General features: G+C 56.1%; 1 protein-coding gene across 1 annotated transcript in view; it reads left to right on the top strand.

Moving 5' to 3' along the window:
* The window catches only part of BOP1 (BOP1 ribosomal biogenesis factor), an 87319-nt gene extending 70124 nt beyond the window's left edge, over positions 1–17195 (top strand). The window contains exons 7-16 of the mRNA XM_058812039.1: positions 1927–2139; positions 4726–4887; positions 5001–5081; positions 6297–6366; positions 7455–7587; positions 8662–8842; positions 11789–12077; positions 12183–12267; positions 13171–13278; positions 16113–17195. Coding sequence (XP_058668022.1) covers positions 1927–2139; positions 4726–4887; positions 5001–5081; positions 6297–6366; positions 7455–7587; positions 8662–8842; positions 11789–12077; positions 12183–12267; positions 13171–13278; positions 16113–16266 — 1476 coding nt within the window. The 3' untranslated portion in view covers positions 16267–17195. The remainder of the gene's footprint in view (positions 1–1926; positions 2140–4725; positions 4888–5000; positions 5082–6296; positions 6367–7454; positions 7588–8661; positions 8843–11788; positions 12078–12182; positions 12268–13170; positions 13279–16112) is intronic.

The following is a 17195-nucleotide window of genomic DNA, read 5'->3' as shown; positions in this document are numbered from 1 at the left end:
GATTGGGAAGATCCTGGTGGGACGGGGAGGGTGGAAAAGACAAGGAGAAGGGAAAGATCCAGGTGGGATGAGGGGATTGGGAAGATCCTGGTGGGATCAGGAGGATGGAAAGATCCGGACGGGATGGGGAGGATGGAAAGATCCAGGTGGGATGGGGACAGTGGAAAAGTTAAGGAGAAGGGAAAGATCCTGGTGGGATCAGGAGGATGGAAAGATCCGGACAGGATGGGGAGGACGGAAAGATCCAGGTGGGATGAGAAGGATGGAAAAGGATGAAGAGGATGGAAAGATCCCAATGGGATGGGGAGGATGGAAAGATCCAGGTGGGATGAGGAGATTGGGAAGATTCTGGTGGGATCAGGAAGGTGGAAAAGCTGAAGAGGATGGAAAGATCCCAGTGGGATGAGAAGATTGGAAAGGTCCTGTTGGGATAAGGAGATTGGAAAAGCTGGAGTGTGGGAATATCCAGGTGGGATGAGAAAGTTGGAAAGATCCTGGTGGGATCAGGAGATTGGGAAGATCACGGTGGGATGGGGAGGATGGAAAGATCGTGGTGAGATGAGAAGGGGGGGAAAGGATGAAGAGGATGGAAAAATCCCAAGGGGATGAGGAGATTGGAAGGATCCCAGTGGGATGAGGAGGATGGCAAAGCTCCAGTGGGATCAGGAGACTGGAAGGATCCTGGTGGGATGGAGAAGGTGGAAAGCTCCACGTGGGATCAGGAGGTTGGAAAGATCCAGATGGCATGGGGAGGATGGAAAGATCCTGGTGCGATGGGGACAGTGGCAAAGTTAAGGAGAAGGGAAAGATCCTGGTGGGATCAGGAGGGAAGGTCCAGATGGGATCAGGAGGATCCATGGAAAGCTGAGGAGGATCCAGATGGGACGAGGAGATTGGGAAGATCCAGATGGGATCAGGAGATTGGGAAGATCCAGATGGGATCAGGAGGATCCATGGAAAGCTGAGAAGGCTGGAACAGCTCCAGTGGGATGAGGAGGACAGAAAGGTCCAGATGGGATGGGGAGGATGGAAAGGTCCAGGTGGGATCAGGAGGATCCATGGAAAGCTGAGGAGGATCCAGGTGGGATGAGGAGATTGGGAAGATCCAGGTGGGATCAGGAGGATTCATGGAAAGCTGAGGAGGCTGGAAAAGCTCCATTGGGATGAGGAGGACAGAAAGGTCCAGATGGGATGAGAAGGTTGGAAAGATCCAGATGGGATCAGGAGGATCCATGGAAAGCTGAGGAGGATCCAGGTGGGATCAGGAGGATCCGTGGAAAGCTGAGGAGGATCCAGATGGGATCAGGAGATTGGGAAGATCCAGGTGGGATCAGGAGGATCCATGGAAAGCTGAGGAGGATCCAGATGGGATCAGGAGATTGGGAAGATCCAGATGGGATCAGGAGGATCCATGGAAAGCTGAGGAGGATCCAGGTGGGATGAGGAGATTGGGAAGATCCAGGTGGGATCAGGAGGATCCATGGAAAGCTGAGGAGGCTGGAACAGCTCCATTGGGATGAGGAGGATAGAAAGGTCCAGATGGGATGAGAAGGTTGGAAAGATCCAGATGGGATCAGGAGGATCCATGGAAAGCTGAGGAGGATCCAGGTGGGATCAGGAGGATCCGTGGAAAGCTGAGGAGGATCCAGATGGGATCAGGAGATTGGGAAGATCCAGGTGGGATCAGGAGGATCCATGGAAAGCTGAGGAGGATCCAGGTGGGATGAGGAGATTGGAAGGATCCAGGTGGGATCAGGAGGATCCATGGAAAGCTGAGGAGGATCCAGATGGGATCAGGAGATTGGAAAGATCCAGGTGGGATCAGGAGGATCCGTGGAAAGCTGAGGAGGCTGGAACAGCTCCATTGGGATGAGGAGGACGGAAAACTCCTCCCGCCCCATGCCAAATCCCGGGAATGCTGCGCAGGTCTCCAAGCTGGTGCACGCCATCAAGATGGGCTGGATCCAGCCGCGGAAGCCCCGGGAGAGCGCTCCCACCTTCTACGACCTGTGGGCGCGCGAGGAGCCCGACTCGGTGCTGGGCCGGCACAAGATGCACGTGCCCGCGCCCAAAATGCCGCTGCCGGGACACGCCGAGTCCTACAACCCGCCCCCGGAGTTCCTGCTCAGCCCCGAGGAGGTGGGAGCGCCGGGGAATGCCGGGAATGCCGGGGGATCCCGCGGGGCCGCTCCACCGTGGGGATCTGGCGGCGTCGCGTTGGGCTTGGAAGGGTTCTTCTTGGGAATTCGTGGAAAAACTGCTCAGTTTTGGGAATCGTCGCCGCCCATGGGGTGGGGTCAGCTCGGAATTCCCACCTGGAGAATTCCCGGATCCTGTGGAACGGAGGGAGTGTTTTGCATGATGTTTCATCCCTGGGGTTGCTCAAGGATGAGTTCTGGGAATCGTCGCTGTCCTTGGAGTGGGATCAGCTCGGAATTCCCACCCGGAGCATTCCCGGATCCTGTGGAATGGAGGGAGCTTTTCCATGGCATTTGGGGGGGTTGGTTCATCCCTGGGGTTGCTCAGGGATGAGTTCTGGGAATTGTCACTGCCCATGGAATGGGATCAGCTCGGAATTCCCACCCGGAGCATTCCCGGATCCTGTGGAATGGAGGGAGCTTTTCCATGGCATTTGGGGGGGTTGGTTCATCCCTGGGGTTGCTCAGGGATGAGTTCTGGGAATTGTCGCTGCCCATGGAGTGGAATCAGCTCGGAATTCTCACCTGGAGCATTCCCACATGCCGTGGAATGGAGGGAGATTTGGGGTCGCTCCCCAGGGATTGGGATTGTCCCCGGATAACTGGGAGAGGCTCTGGAGTGGGGTTTGGATCCAGAGGGGATGGATGGGGGCAAAACGGGCAGGGATATCCCAATGGGAAAAGCTCCAGTGGGATGAGGAGGGAGAGATCCCAGTGGGATCAGGAGGCTGGAAAATCCTGGCCAAGGAGCGGCCATTGGGAGCGACCCTGACCCTTGGGAATGACTCTTCCCCAGCCCAGGGCATCCCATCCCATTCCCATTCCTCTTCCCATCATCCCATTCCCATTATCTCATCCCCATTTCCCATTCCCATTCCCATTCCCATTATTCCATTGTCCCATTCCCTTTATCCCATTCCCATATCCATTCCCATTCCCATTTTTCCCATCCCCATTATCCCACTGTCCCATTCCCCATTCCCATCCCCATTATCCCATTATCCCATTATCCCATTCCCATTATGCCATTATCCCCTCCCCATTTCCCATTCCCCATCCCCATTATCCCATTCCCATTTCCCATTCCCCATTCCCATTATCCCATTCCCATTTCCCATTCCCCATTCCCCCATTGTCCCATTTTTCCCATTCCCCACACCCCCGCGCTCCCTACCGTGGTTCCCTTTCTCTCCCGGCATTCCTGCAGGAGCTGGCCTGGGATCCCCATCCTGTGATCCCCATCCTTGGCAATGGCTTCTCGTGACCCCTTCCATTCCATCCCCATTCCCCATTATCCTGTTTTTCCCATCCCCACGATCCCGTTATCCCGTTTTTCCCGTTCCCACTATCCCGTTATCCCGTTGTTGCTGTTTTCCCGCCAGGAGCTGGCCTGGCAGCAGCAGGAGCCGTCGGAGCGGCGCCTGAGCTTCGTCCCGCGGCGCTTCCCATTCCCCATTCCCCATTGTTTCCCATCCCCATTATCATTATCCCAATCCCCACTATCCCATTGATCCCACATTCCCGTTGTTGCTGTTTTCCCGGCAGGAGCTGGCCTGGCAGCAGCAGGAGCCGTCGGAGCGGCGCCTGAGCTTCGTCCCGCGGCGCTTCCCTTTCCTCATTCCCATTCCCCGTTTCCCATTCCCAATCCCATCCCCATTCCCATTATCCCATTGTCCCAATCCCCATTCCCATTTTTCCCAATCCTATTATCCCATTCCCCATTCCCCATTGTTTCCCATCCCCATCTCCATTATCCCAATCCCCACTATCCCACCATCATTCCCACATTCCCATTGTTGTTGTTTTCCTGGCAGGAGCTGGCCTGGCAGCAGCAGGAGCCGTCGGAGCGGCGCCTGAGCTTCGTCCCACAGCGCTTCCCATTCCCCATTCCCCATTGTTTCCCATTCCCATTCCCATCCCCATTATCATTATCCCAATCCCCACTATCCCACCATCATTCCCACATTCCCGTTGTTGTTGTTATCCCGGCAGGAGCTGGCCTGGCAGCAGCAGGAGCCGTCGGAGCGGCGCCTGAGCTTCGTCCCGCGGCGCTTCCCTTTCCCCATTCCCATTCCCCGTTTCCCATTCCCAATCCCATCCCCATTCCCATTATCCCATTGTCCCATTCCCCATTCCCATTTTTCCCAATCCTATTATCCCATTCCCCATTCCCCATTGTTTCCCATTCCCATTATCATTATCCCAATCCCCACTATCCCACCATCATTCCCACATTCCCGTTGTTGTTTTTATCCCATCAGGAGCTGGCCTGGCAGCAGCAGGAGCCGTCGGAGCGGCGCCTGGCGTTCCTCCCGCAGCGCTTCCCATTCCCCATTCCCCATTGTTTCCCATTCCCATTCCCATCCCCATTCCCATTATCCCATTGTCCCATTCCCCATTCCCATTTTTCCCAATCCCATTATCCCATTCCCCATTCCCCATTGTTTCCCATCCCCATCCCCATTATCCCAATCCCCAGTATCCCACCATCATTCCCACATTCCCGTTGTTGTTTTTATCCCATCAGGAGCTGGCCTGGCAGCAGCAGGAGCCGTCGGAGCGGCGCCTGGCGTTCCTCCCGCGGCGCTTCCCGAGCCTGCGCGCCGTGCCCGCCTACCCGCGCTTCATCCACGAGCGCTTCGAGCGCTGCCTCGACCTCTACCTCTGCCCCCGCCAGCGCAAAATGAGGGTGCGCACCCCTGATCCCGCAGAAATCCCGGGAATGTCGGGTCGGGAATGCCGGAGTTCCCGGCCGGAGGGTGGGGAGCAGCTGGGATTGTTGGCGTGGTGTCCGTCCCGCAGGTCAACGTGGATCCCGAGGATCTCATCCCCAAACTGCCCCGGCCGAGGGATCTGCAGCCATTCCCCACCACCCAGGCTCTGGTGAGGGATTTTTTTGGGATATTCCAGCTGGAATTTGGGGCACACAGGGATTTGGTGGGAATGGGAATGGGGGAGTTGCCGGGAGAGGCTGAGGGAACAGTGGGGGGATTGTCCCAGAGAAAAGTGGGACGGAGGGGATCCAGGGGGAGTTTGGGATCTGCCCTGAGGGGAAAAGGGCTGGGGAAAGAGGGAATGGGCTCAAGTTGGGATTTTTGGGAAAATTCCCCTGGAATTTGGGCAAACAGGGATTTGGTGGGTTCGTGGTTGGGATGGGAATGGGGGAGTTCCCAGTAGGGGCTGAGGGAGCTGGGGGGCTGATCCTGGAGAAAAGTGGGATGGAAGGGATCCAGGGGGACCCAGGGCGGGATCTGCTCCCAGGGAATGGGACAGGACCCAGGGAACAACCTCATGTTGGGATTTTTGGGAATATTCCCCTGGAATTTGGTGGAATTTTGGGATTTGGGGTCCAGGAAGCAGGGCAGGGATGGAGACATGGATTCCTGGGAGAAGCTGGGAAGAGGGGCCAATCCCAGCTGGAATTCCTGCACGTCCTGGAAATGTTCCTGGGGATCACTGGAAAAGGGGGCTGGGATTTTTGCCCCTTTCCTGGGATTTTTGAGAATGGCTCTGGAGAACTTCCCGGGAGAGGCTGAGGGAGCTGGGGGGCCCATCCCAGAGAAAAGTGGGATTGAAGGGATCCAGGAGGATCCAGGGTGGGATCTGCTCCCAGGGAACATGGACAGGACCCGGGGAATGGCCTCAGGTTGGGATTTTTGGGAATATTCCCCTGGGATTTGGGGCAAACAGGGAATTGGTGGGTTCGTGGTTGGGATGGGAATGGGGGAATTCCCAGGAGGGGCTGAGGGATTTGTTGGGGATCATCCCAGAAAAAAATGGGATTGAGGGGATCCAGGGGCATCCAGGGCAGGATCTGCTCCAAGGGAATGGGACAGGACCCAGGGAATGGCCTCAGGTTGGGATTTTTGGGAATACTCCCCAGGAAAGGGTTGGAATCCCCATTCCCTGCAATTCCCGTCCCTGTGGCTGTGGGATGGGGTGGCCTTGGCCGTGCTCCCTCCAGATCCCAAATTCCTCCTCCCTTCCCAAAATCCCAAGTTCCTCCTCCCTTCCTGAGGATTCCGGAGCAGCTTCCGGAGGTTCCCAGGGAGCTCCTGGGATTTGGGATTCTCCCTTATTCCCGTTTTTTTTTCCCAGATTTACCGCGGCCATTCCAGCCTGGTGCGGACCATCAGCGTCTCCCCCAGCGGGCAGTGGTTGGTGTCAGGTATGGGTTCATCCCTGGATTGGGAATTCCCAGGATAAATCCCATGGATCCACAGCCCAGATCCACCCGGAGCTGCTCCGGGGCCAGGGTTGGGATCGGGGCTTTTCCCACTGGAAAATCCCAACCTCGGCTGCAGGGGAGGATCCCAGGGTTGGCCCCGCCCTGCGGTGCCTCCGGAAAACTCTGGAGCTTTTCCAGATGCTCTGGAGTCCCAATCCCATTCGTTATCCCATTCCAAATCCCATTATCTCATTGCCATTATCCCGTTCCCATTATCCCATTCCCATTATCCCAATATCCCATTCCTATTCTCAATCCTAATCCCATTCCCGTTATCCCATTCCCGTTATCCCATTCCCATCTCATTGCCATTATTCCATTCCCATCTCATCCCTACTTCATTCCCATTATCCCATTCCCATTATCCCATTCCCATTATCCCATTCCCGGGAATTCCATCCCCATTCCCATTATCCCATCCCCATTATCCTAATATCTCATTCCTAATCTCATTCCCCTTATCCCGATATCCTACCCCCATTATCCCATTGTCCCATTCCCATTATCCTATCCCGTTATCCCATCATCCCATTTCATCCCCATTATCCCATTCCCATTATCACATTATCCCGTTGCTACCCCGTTGTTACCCCTGTTGTTACCCCCGCTGTTACCCCGCTGTTACCCCGCTGTTGCCCCGTTGTTACCCCCGTTGTTACCCCGCTGTTGCCCCGCTGTTACCCCGCTGTTGCCCTGCTGTTACCCCATTGTTACCCCCATTGTTACCCCCGCTGTTACCCCGCTGTTACCCCGCTGTTACCCCGCTGTTGCCCCGTTGTTACCCCCGTTGTTACCCCCGTTGTTACCCCGCTGTTGCCCCGCTGTTACCCCATTGTTACCCCCGTTGTTACCCCCATTGTTACCCCCGCTGTTACCCCGTTGTTACCCCGCTGTTACCCCGCTGTTGCCCCGTTGTTGCCCTGCTGTTACCTCGTTGTTACCCCCGTTGTTACCCCGCTGTTACCCCGCTGTTACCCCGCTGTTACCCCGCTGTTGCCCCGTTGTTACCCCGTTGTTTCCGCGCACAGGCTCGGATGACGGCACGGTGCGTTTCTGGGAGGTGAGCTCTGCGCGCTGCCTGCGCACGCTGCCCGTCGGAGCCGTGGTCAAGAGCGTGGCCTGGAACCCCAACCCCTCCATCTGCCTCGTGGCCGTGGCTGTGTGAGTGTCCCGGGAGCATTCCCACATTCCCACATTCCCAGATTTCCCTGGAATCATTCCCACATTCCCAGATTTCCCTGGGATCATTCCCTGGAACCCCAACCCCTCCATCTGCCTGGTGGCCGTGGCCGTGTGAGTGTCCCAGGAGCATTCCCACATTCCCACATTCCCAGATTTCCCTGGGATCATTCCCAGCCCCTCCATCTGCCTGGTGGCCGTGGCCATGTGAGTGTCCTGGGACATTCCCACATTCCCAGATTTACCCTGGGATCATTCCCTGGAACCCCAACCCCTCCATCTGCCTGGTGGCCGTGGCCGTGTGAGTGTCCTGGAACATTCCCACATTCCCAGATTTCCCTGGATCATTCCCAACCCCTCCATCTGCCTCGTGGCCGTGGCCGTGTGAGTGTCCTGGAACATTCCCACATTCCCAGATTTCCCTGGGATCATTCCCTGGAACATTCCCAACCCCTCCATCTGCCTCGTGGCCGTGGCCGTGTGAGTGTCCCGGGACATTCCCACATTCCCAGATTTCCCCTGGTCCCAGGGGATTCCCTGAGCCCAAACTCCCCTGATCCCCTGTTTCCCATTCCCAGGGATGCGCAGCTGCTCCTGGGCAGAATTCCCTGATCCCAGATTTCCCCCTGATCCCAGATTTCCCCCTGATCCCAGGTTTCCCATTCGCCAGGGACGAGCAGGTGCTCCTGGGGAGGATTCCCTGATCCCAGAGGGTTCCCTAATCCCGAGTTTCCCATTCCCCAGGGACGAGCAGGTGCTCCTGGCAGGGAATTCCCTGATCCCAGAGGGTTCCCCCTGATCCCAGAGGGTTCCCTGATCCCATAGAATTCCCTGTTCCCGAGTTTCCCATTCCAGGGACGAGCAGGTGCTCCTGGGGAGTGTTCCCTGATCCCAGAGGGTTCCCTGATCCCAGAGGATTCCCCCTGATGGCATAGGATTCCCTGATCCCGCATTTCCCATTCCAGGGACGAGCAGGTGCTCCTGGCAGGGAATTCCCTGATCCCATAGGATTCCCTGATCCCAGGTTTCCCCCTGATCCCGCGTTTCCCGTTCCAGGGACGAGCAGGTGCTCCTGGTGAACCCGGGCCTGGGTGACCGGCTGCTGGTGTCGGGCACGGATCAGCTGCTGGACTCGTGGCAGGCTCCGGAGGAGGAGCGGCCGCAGCCGGTGCGCTGGGAGCCGGCCGGCGCCGAGGAGCGCGCCAGGGGCATCCGCCTGATGGTGCAGCACGGCAAGGTGCGCTCCGCGTTCCCGGGATACGGCTGGCATCCGCGTTCTTGGGATCTGGATGGGATCGGCATTCCCGGGATACGGGTGGCATCGGTGTTCTTGGGATCTGGATGGGATCGGCATTCCCGGGATACGGGTGGCATCGGTGTTCTTGGGATCTGGATGGGATTGGCATTCCCGGGATACGGGTGGCATCGGTGTTCTTGGGATCTGGATGGGATTGGCATTCCCGGGATACAGGTGGGATCCGTGTTCTTGGGATCTGGACGGGATTGGCATTCCCGGGATCCCGCTGCGATCGGCATTGCCAGGATCTGGGTGGGATCAGCATTCCCACGATCCGGGTGGGATTGGCATTTTTGGGATCAGCATTCCCAGGATTCGGGTGGGATCAGCATTCCTGGGATCTGGGTGGGATCGGCATTCCCAGGATCTGGGTGTGATTGGCACTCCCAGGATTTGGGTGGGATCGGCATTCCCGGGATCTGGGTGTGATCGGCACTCCCAGGATGTGGGTGTGATCGGCATTCCCAGGATTTGGGTGGGATCAGCATTCCCAGGATTTGGGTGGGATCGGCACTCCCGGGATCTGGGTGGGATCGGCATTCCCAGGATTTGGGTGTGATCGGCATTCCCGGGATCTGGGTGGGATCGGCATTCCCGGGATTTGGGTGTGATCGGCATTCCCAGGATTCGGGTGGGATCAGCATTCCCGGGATCTGGGTGGGATCGGCATTCCCAGGATCTGGGTGTGATTGGCACTCCCAGGATTTGGGTGGGATCGGCATTCTCCTGCCATTCCCAGCCGGTGACGCGGGTGACGTGGCGTGGCCACGGCTGTTCCTGGGCCTCCACGATGATCCAGAGGGTCGGGATTTCGGGATCTCACCCAGATCCCAATCCCATTCCATTCCCACCCCGAGGACATCTGGGATGGTCCAGAGAGTCAGGATCTGGGGATCTCACCTGGATCCCGTGCCCAGCCCTGATCCAGACGTGGCGCGGGTGACACGGCACGGCAAGGGCGATTCCTGGGCCTTGCTGGTGATCCAGAGGGTTGGGATTTCGGGATCTGACCTGCACCCCATTCCTATTCCCAATGCCACCCCCATCCTGAGGAGCTCTGGGATGATGCAGAAGATCAGGACCTTGGATCTCACCCAGATCCCATTCCCATTCCAGCCCGGTGACGCAGGTGGCGTGGCACAGCCAGGGCAATTCCTAAGCCTCGGTGGTGATCCAGAAGATTGGGATCTGGGGATCTCACCTGGATCCCAATCCCAATCCCATTTCCACCTTGAGGAGCTCTGGGATGATCCAGAGGGTCGGGATCTCCCCTTCCTTTCTCGTTCCCATTCCCAGCCGGTGACACAGGTGATGTGGCACAGCCAGGGCAATTCCTGTGCCCTGGTGTTGATCCAGAGGGTCGGGATTTCGGGATCTCACCTGGATTCCGAAGCTGTTCCCACCTTGAGGAGCTCTGGGATGATCCAGAGGGTCGGGATCTCAGGATCTCACCCAGCTCCCAGTCCCATTCCCATTGCATTCCCAGCCGGTGACACAGGTGACCTGGCACAGCCAGGGTGGTTACTGAGCCTTGGTGCTGATCCAGGGGGTCGGGATCTTGGGATCTGACCCGGATCCGGATCCCATTCCCATTCCTGTTCCCAGCCAGTGACACAGTTGGTACGCCACGGCCAGGGCAATTCCTGTGCCCCAGTGGTGATCCAGGTGTCGGGATTTCGGGATCTGACCCGGATCCGGATCCCATTCCCATTCCTGTTCCCAGCCAGTGACACAGTTGGTACGCCACGGCCAGGGCAATTCCTGTGCCCCAGTGGTGATCCAGGTGTCGGGATTTCGGGATCTGACCCGGATCCGGATCCCACTCCCATTCCCATTCCTGTTCCCAGCCAGTGACACAGTTGGTACGCCGTGGCCAGGGCAATTCCTGTGCCCCGGTGGTGATCCAGAGGGTCGGGATTTCGGGATCTGACCCGGATCCCGATCGCGTTGCTGTTCCTGTTTCCACTGCCAACCTGGGGAGCTCCGGGATGATCCAGAGGGTCGGGATTTTGGGATGTCACCCATATCCCAGTCCCATTCCATTGCCACCCCGTGACGCAGGTGACATGGCACAGCCAGGGTTGGGATTTTGGGATCTGACCAATATCCCGTTCCCATTCCATTCCCAGCCGGTGACACGGCTGATGTGGCACGGCACGGGTGACTCCTGGGCCCTGATGTTGATCCAGAGGGTCGGGATTTGGGGATCTGACCCAATTCCCATTCCCATTCCATTCCCAGCCGGTGACACAGATGATACGCCACGGCCAGGGCAATTCCTGTGCCCTCGTGGTGATCCAGAGGGTCGGGATTTCGGGATCTGACCCAATTCCCATTCCCAGCCGGTGACACAGATGATACGCCACGGCCAGGGCAATTCCTGTGCCCTCGTGGTGATCCAGAGGGTCGGGATTTCGGGATCTGACCCAATTCCCATTCCCAGCCGGTGACACAGATGATACGCCACGGCCAGGGCAATTCCTGTGCCCTCGTGGTGATCCAGAGGGTCGGGATTCTGGGATCTCACCCGAATCCCATTCCCGATCCCATTCCATTCCCAGCTGGTGAGGCAGGTGACATGGCACAGCCAGGGTCTCCACGGTGATCCCGGGGGTCGGGATTTCGGATCTGACCCTGATCCCGTTCCTGATCCCGTTCCCGATCCCGTTCCTGATCCCATTTCCATTCCCAGCCGGTGACGCAGGTGACGTGGCACGGCAAGGGCGACTGCTGGGCGTCGGTGTTGATCCAGAGGGTCGGGATTTCGGGATCTCACCTGGATCCCAGTCGCAGTCCCATTCGCATTCCCATCCTGAGGAGCTCCGGGATGATTCAGGAGATCAGGATCTCGCCTGCATGCCATTCCTTTCTCTTTCCCATCCCCAGCCGGTGACGCAGGTGACGTGGCACGGCAAGGGCGACTACTGGGCGTCGGTGGTGCGGAACCCCGGCGGGCGGCAGGTGCTGATCCACCAGAGCAGCCGGCGCTGGAGCCAGGATCCGTTCCGGAGGAGCCCCGGCATGATCCAGTGCGTGCGCTTCCACCCGCTCCGGCCCTACTTCCTGGTGGCCTCGCAGCGCTCCGTGCGCGTCTACAACCTGCTGCGCCAGGAGCTCGCCAAGAAGCTGCAGAGCAACTGCCAGTGGATCTCCAGCATGGCCGTGCACCCCGGAGGTGCGGGATCCCCCCGGGATCCCCCCGGGATCCCCCCGGGAACGAGGGGATCGATTCCTGGTGGGAACGAGGGCATCCCCCGCTGACCCCGGCCTTGTTCCGCAGGGGACAACGTCATCTGCGGCAGCTACGACAGCAAGCTGGCCTGGTTTGACCTGGACCTGTCCACGCGGCCCTACCGCCTGCTGAGGTCAGTCCTGGCGTCCCGGCCTCCATCCCGTTCGCCCAGTGTGGATTCCCATTCCCCGGGCCCTAATTCCCATTTTCCCCAGTGTTCTTCCCGTTGCTGATTCCTGGTGTCCTTTCCGGTGTCTGTCCTGGGCTCTAATTCCCGTTTTTCCCACTGTTTTATCCTGTTGCTGATTCCTGTGTTTTCCCGGCTCTCATTCCCATTTTTCCCGGTGCTAATTCCCGTTTTCCCCATTGTTTTTCCCATTGCTGATTCCCGTTTTCCCAATGTCTATCCCGGTGCTTTTCCCAGTGTTTTTCCTGGCTCTAATTCCCGTTTTACCCGGTGTCTATCCCGGTGTTTTTCCCAGTGTTTTTCCTGGCTCTAATTCCCGTTTTACCCAGTGTCTATCCCGGTGTTTTTCACGGTGCTGATTCCCATTTTTTCTGGTGTTTATCCTGGCACTAATTCCCAATTTTCCCGGTGTCCTATCCCTTTGCTGATTCCCATTTTTCCCAGCTCTGATTCCTGTTTTTTTCCTGGTGTTTATCCCTGTGTTTATCCCGGTGGTGAGTCCCATTTTTCCCATTGTTTTTCCCGTTATTTTCCCTGTTCTGATTCCCGTTTTCCCTGTTGCTTTCCCGGCTCTGATTCCCATCTTTCCCTGTTCTCATTCCCGTTTTCCCTGTTGCTTTCCCAGCTCTGATTCCCATTTTCCCCATTGCTACTTCCCATTTTCCCGTTGTTTTCCTGCCGCTGATTCCTGCGTTCCCCTGTTCTGATTCCCGTTTCTCACAGTTCTGATTCCCGTTTTCCCGTTGTTTTTTTTCCCAGCGGGAATTCCCATTTTTCCCGCTGCTAATTCCCAGTATTTTTCCCGTTGTTTTCCCCGTTCTGATTCCCGTTTTTGCCTCGCCCCGGCAGGCACCACGGCCGCGCCGTGCGCTCGGTGGCGTTCCACCGCCGCTACCCCCTGTTCGCCTCCGGCTCCGACGACGGCTCCGTCATCGTCTGCCACGGCATGGTCTACAAGTGCGGAATTGTCGCGGCACTCTCGGGACTTGTTGGGGGCATTTATGGGATTTGTCTGTGGCATTCACCGGGAATTGTCACGGGATTCACGGGATTTAATTAGGGGATTTGTGGGATTTGTTTGTGGGATTCACTGGGAATTGTCACGGGATTCACGGGATTTAATTAGGGGATTTATGGGATTTGTTTGTGGGATTCACCGGGAATTGTCACGGGATTCACGGGATTTAATTAGGGGATTTATGGGATTTGTTTGTGGGATTCACCGGGAATTGTCATGGGATTTACAGGATTTGTTTGTGGGATTCACCAGGAATTGTCACGGGATTTAATTAGGGGATTTATAGGAATTGTTTGTGGGATTCACCAGGAATTGTCACAGGATTTAATTAGGGGATTTATAGGAATTGTTTGTGGGATTCACCGGGAATTGTCACGGGATTCACGGGATTTGTTTGGGGGATTTGTGGGATTTGTTTGTGGGATTCACCGGGAATTGCCACGGGATTTATGGAATTTAATTAGGGGATTTATGGGATTTCTTTGTGGGATTCACCGGGAATTGTCACGGGATTTAATTAGGGGATTTATAGGAATTGTTTGTGGGATTCACCGGGAATTGTCTGGGGAATTTGTGGGATTTGTCTGTGGGATTTATGGGATTTGTTTGCGGGATTCACGGGAATTGTCACATATTTGTGGGAATTATTTAGGGGATTTGTGGGATTTGTTTGTGGAATTCACCGGGAATTTTCACGGGATTTACAGGATTTGTTTGGGGGATTTGTGGGATTTGTGGGATTCACCGGAATTGTCTGGGGGATTTGTGGGATTTAATTAGGGGATTTACGGGATTTGTTTGCAGGATTCATGGGAATTGTCGTGGGATTTATGGGATTTACTTATGGGATTCACAGGAATTCTCATGGGATTTGTGGGATTTATTTAGGGGATTCACGGGAATTGTCTGTGGGATTTATGGGATTCACTTGTGGGATTCACTGGGAATTGTCTGTGGGATTTATGGGATTCACTTGTGGGATTCACAGGAATTGTTTGTGGGATTTGTTTGTGGGATTCACGGGAATTGTCATGGGATTTATGGGATTTACTTATGGGATTCATCAGGAATTGTCACGGGATTTATGGATTCATTTATGGGATTTACTTGTGGGATTTATGAATTTTTTAAGTGGGATTTGTTTATGGGATTTATGGATTTATTTATGGGAATTTGTGGAATTTTCTTAGGGGATTTATGGGATTTATTTATGGGATTTATGGGATTTATTTATGGGATTTATTTATGGGATTTATAGGATTGATGGAATTTATTTATGAGATTTATGGATTTATTTACAGGATTTATTGATGGGATTTATTTATGGGATTTGTGGGATTTTTTGATGGAGTTTATAGGATTTATTTATGGGATTTGTGGAATCTATTGGATTGGCAGGATTTAATGGGATTCATGGGAATTATGGGATTCGTGGGAATTATGAGATTTATTCAAAAGGATTTGTGGGATTTACGGGATTTACGGGATTCGTGGGATTATGGGATTTATTTATGGTGTTCATGGGATCAGATCCTTCCCTTTCGGGTTCTTGGGGTGGCAGCAGCATTTTCGGGGCAGCTGTTGGGAATCCTGGAGATATCTGGGATTAGATCCCAAAGATACCCAGGACGAGATTCCCCTTCCGGAATTCCCATTGCCAGTGTGAGAATTCCTCTTCCCAGTGTGAGAATTCCCATTCCCCCTTCCAGAATTTCCATCCCCAGTGTGAGAATTCCCGTTCCCAGTGTGAGAATTCCCAGTGTGAGAATTCCCGTTCCCACTCCCAGAATTCCCATTCCCAGTGTGAGAATTCCTGTTCCCACTCCCAGAATTCCCATTCCCAGTGTGAGAATTCCCATTCCTGCTGTGAGAATTCCTGTTCCCACTCCCAGAATTCCCATCCCCACGGTCAGAATTCCCAATTCCCGCTCCCAGAATTCCCATTCTCCGTGCTAGAGTTCCCATTCACACTCTGAGAATTTCCCTTCCCAGTGTGAGAATTCCCACTCCCATTCCCAGAATTTCCATTCCTTCTCCTGGAATTCCCATTCCCCCTTCCAGAATTCCTATTCCCAGTGTGAGAATTCTCATTCCTGCTCCCAGAATTCCCATTCCCACTCCCATAATTCCCATTCCCACCCCCGGAGTTCCCGTTCCTGCTGTGAGAATTCCCATTTCCAGTGTCAGAAATTCCCATTCCCGCCATGAGTTTTCCTATTCCTGCTGTAAGAATCCCACTCCTGGAATTCCCATCCCCACTCCCTCCCGGTGTCACAATTCCCATTCCCAGTGTGAGAATTCCCGTTTCCATTGAGACAATTCCCATCCCCAGTGTCAGAATTCCCATTCCGGTGTCAGAACTCCCGTTCCCATTGAGACAATTCCCATTCCCAGTGTCAGAATTCCCGTTTCCATTGAGACAATTCCCATCCCCAGTGTCAGAATTCCCGTTTCCATTGAGACAATTCCCATCCCCAGTGTCAGAACTCCCATTCCCAGTGTCAGAATTCCCATTCCGGTGTCAGAATTCCCGTTTCCATTGAGACAATTCCCATTCCCAGTGTCAGAATTCCCGTTTCCATTGAGACAATTCCCATCCCCAGTGTCAGAATTCCCATTCCGGTGTCAGAATTCCCGTTCCCATTGAGACAATTCCCATTCCCAGTGTCAGAATTCCCGTTTCCATTGAGACAATTCCCATTCCCGGTGTCAGAATTCCCATTCCGGTGCCAGCGTTCCCGTTTTTCCCCCTCGTTCCCTCTCGCTGTCGCAGTGACCTGCTGCAGAACGCGCTGCTGGTGCCGCTCAAGGTGCTCAAGGGCCACGCGCCCACCCTGGACCTCGGCGTGCTCGACGTCGCCTTCCACCCCCAGCAGCCCTGGATCTTCTCCTCGGGGGCCGACGGAACCGTCAGACTCTACACCTGATCCAACAGGATCCAATGGGATCCACCTGGATCCCCATCGGGATCCACCAGGATCCTCCAGGGGTCCAGTGAGGTCCTCAGGGATCCACCTGAATCCACCCCCGGCAGCCCTGGCTCTTCTCCTCGGGGGCCGACGGAACCGTCAGACTCCACACCTGATCCATCCACCCACTGGGATCCACTGGGACCCACTGGGACCCACCCAGATCCATGGGGTTCCAGTGGGGTCCACTGCGGTTCCACCTGGATCCAGCCCAGCAGCCCCGGCTCTTCTCCTCGGGAGCTGACGGAAGCCTTTGCCTCTACACATGATGGATCCACTGGGATCCACCGGGATCCACCAGGGTTCCGGTGAGATCCTCAGGGTTCCACCTGGATCCACCCCCGGCAGCCCCGGCTCTTCTCCTCGGGAGCTGACGGAAGCCTTTGCCTCTGCACCTGATCCAGTGGGATCCGGGGGGAACCACGGGGCTCCTCAGGATCTACCTGGGATCCTCCTGGGTTCCACCTGGATCCAGCCCCAGCAGCCCCGGCTCTTCCCCTTGGGCGCCGACGGCACCGTGCGACTCCACACATGATGGATCCACTGGGACCCACCGGGATCCACCAGGGTTCCGGTGAGATCCTCAGGGTTCCACCTGGATCCAGCCCCAGCAGCCCCGGCTCCTCCCCTTGGGCGCCGACGGCACCGTGCGACTCCACGCATGTTGGATCCACTGGGATCCACTGGGATCCACCAGGGTTCCAGTGAGATCCTCAGGGTTCCACCTGGATCCAGCCCCGGCTCCTCCCCTTGGGTGCCGACGGCCCCCTGCGCCTCTCCCCGATCCACGGGGACCCAGTGGGATCCAGCTGGATCCAGAGGGATCCCCGGCGCTTCTCCAGTGGCACCGTGTGCCTCTCCAGCTGACCTTGCCGCAGGGATCCGCA

Source organism: Ammospiza caudacuta, chromosome 1 (genome assembly GCF_027887145.1).
Source record: "Ammospiza caudacuta isolate bAmmCau1 chromosome 1, bAmmCau1.pri, whole genome shotgun sequence".
In the NCBI taxonomy this organism is placed as follows: domain Eukaryota; kingdom Metazoa; phylum Chordata; class Aves; order Passeriformes; family Passerellidae; genus Ammospiza; species Ammospiza caudacuta.
This window is presented reverse-complemented; position numbering and strand designations above follow the sequence as displayed.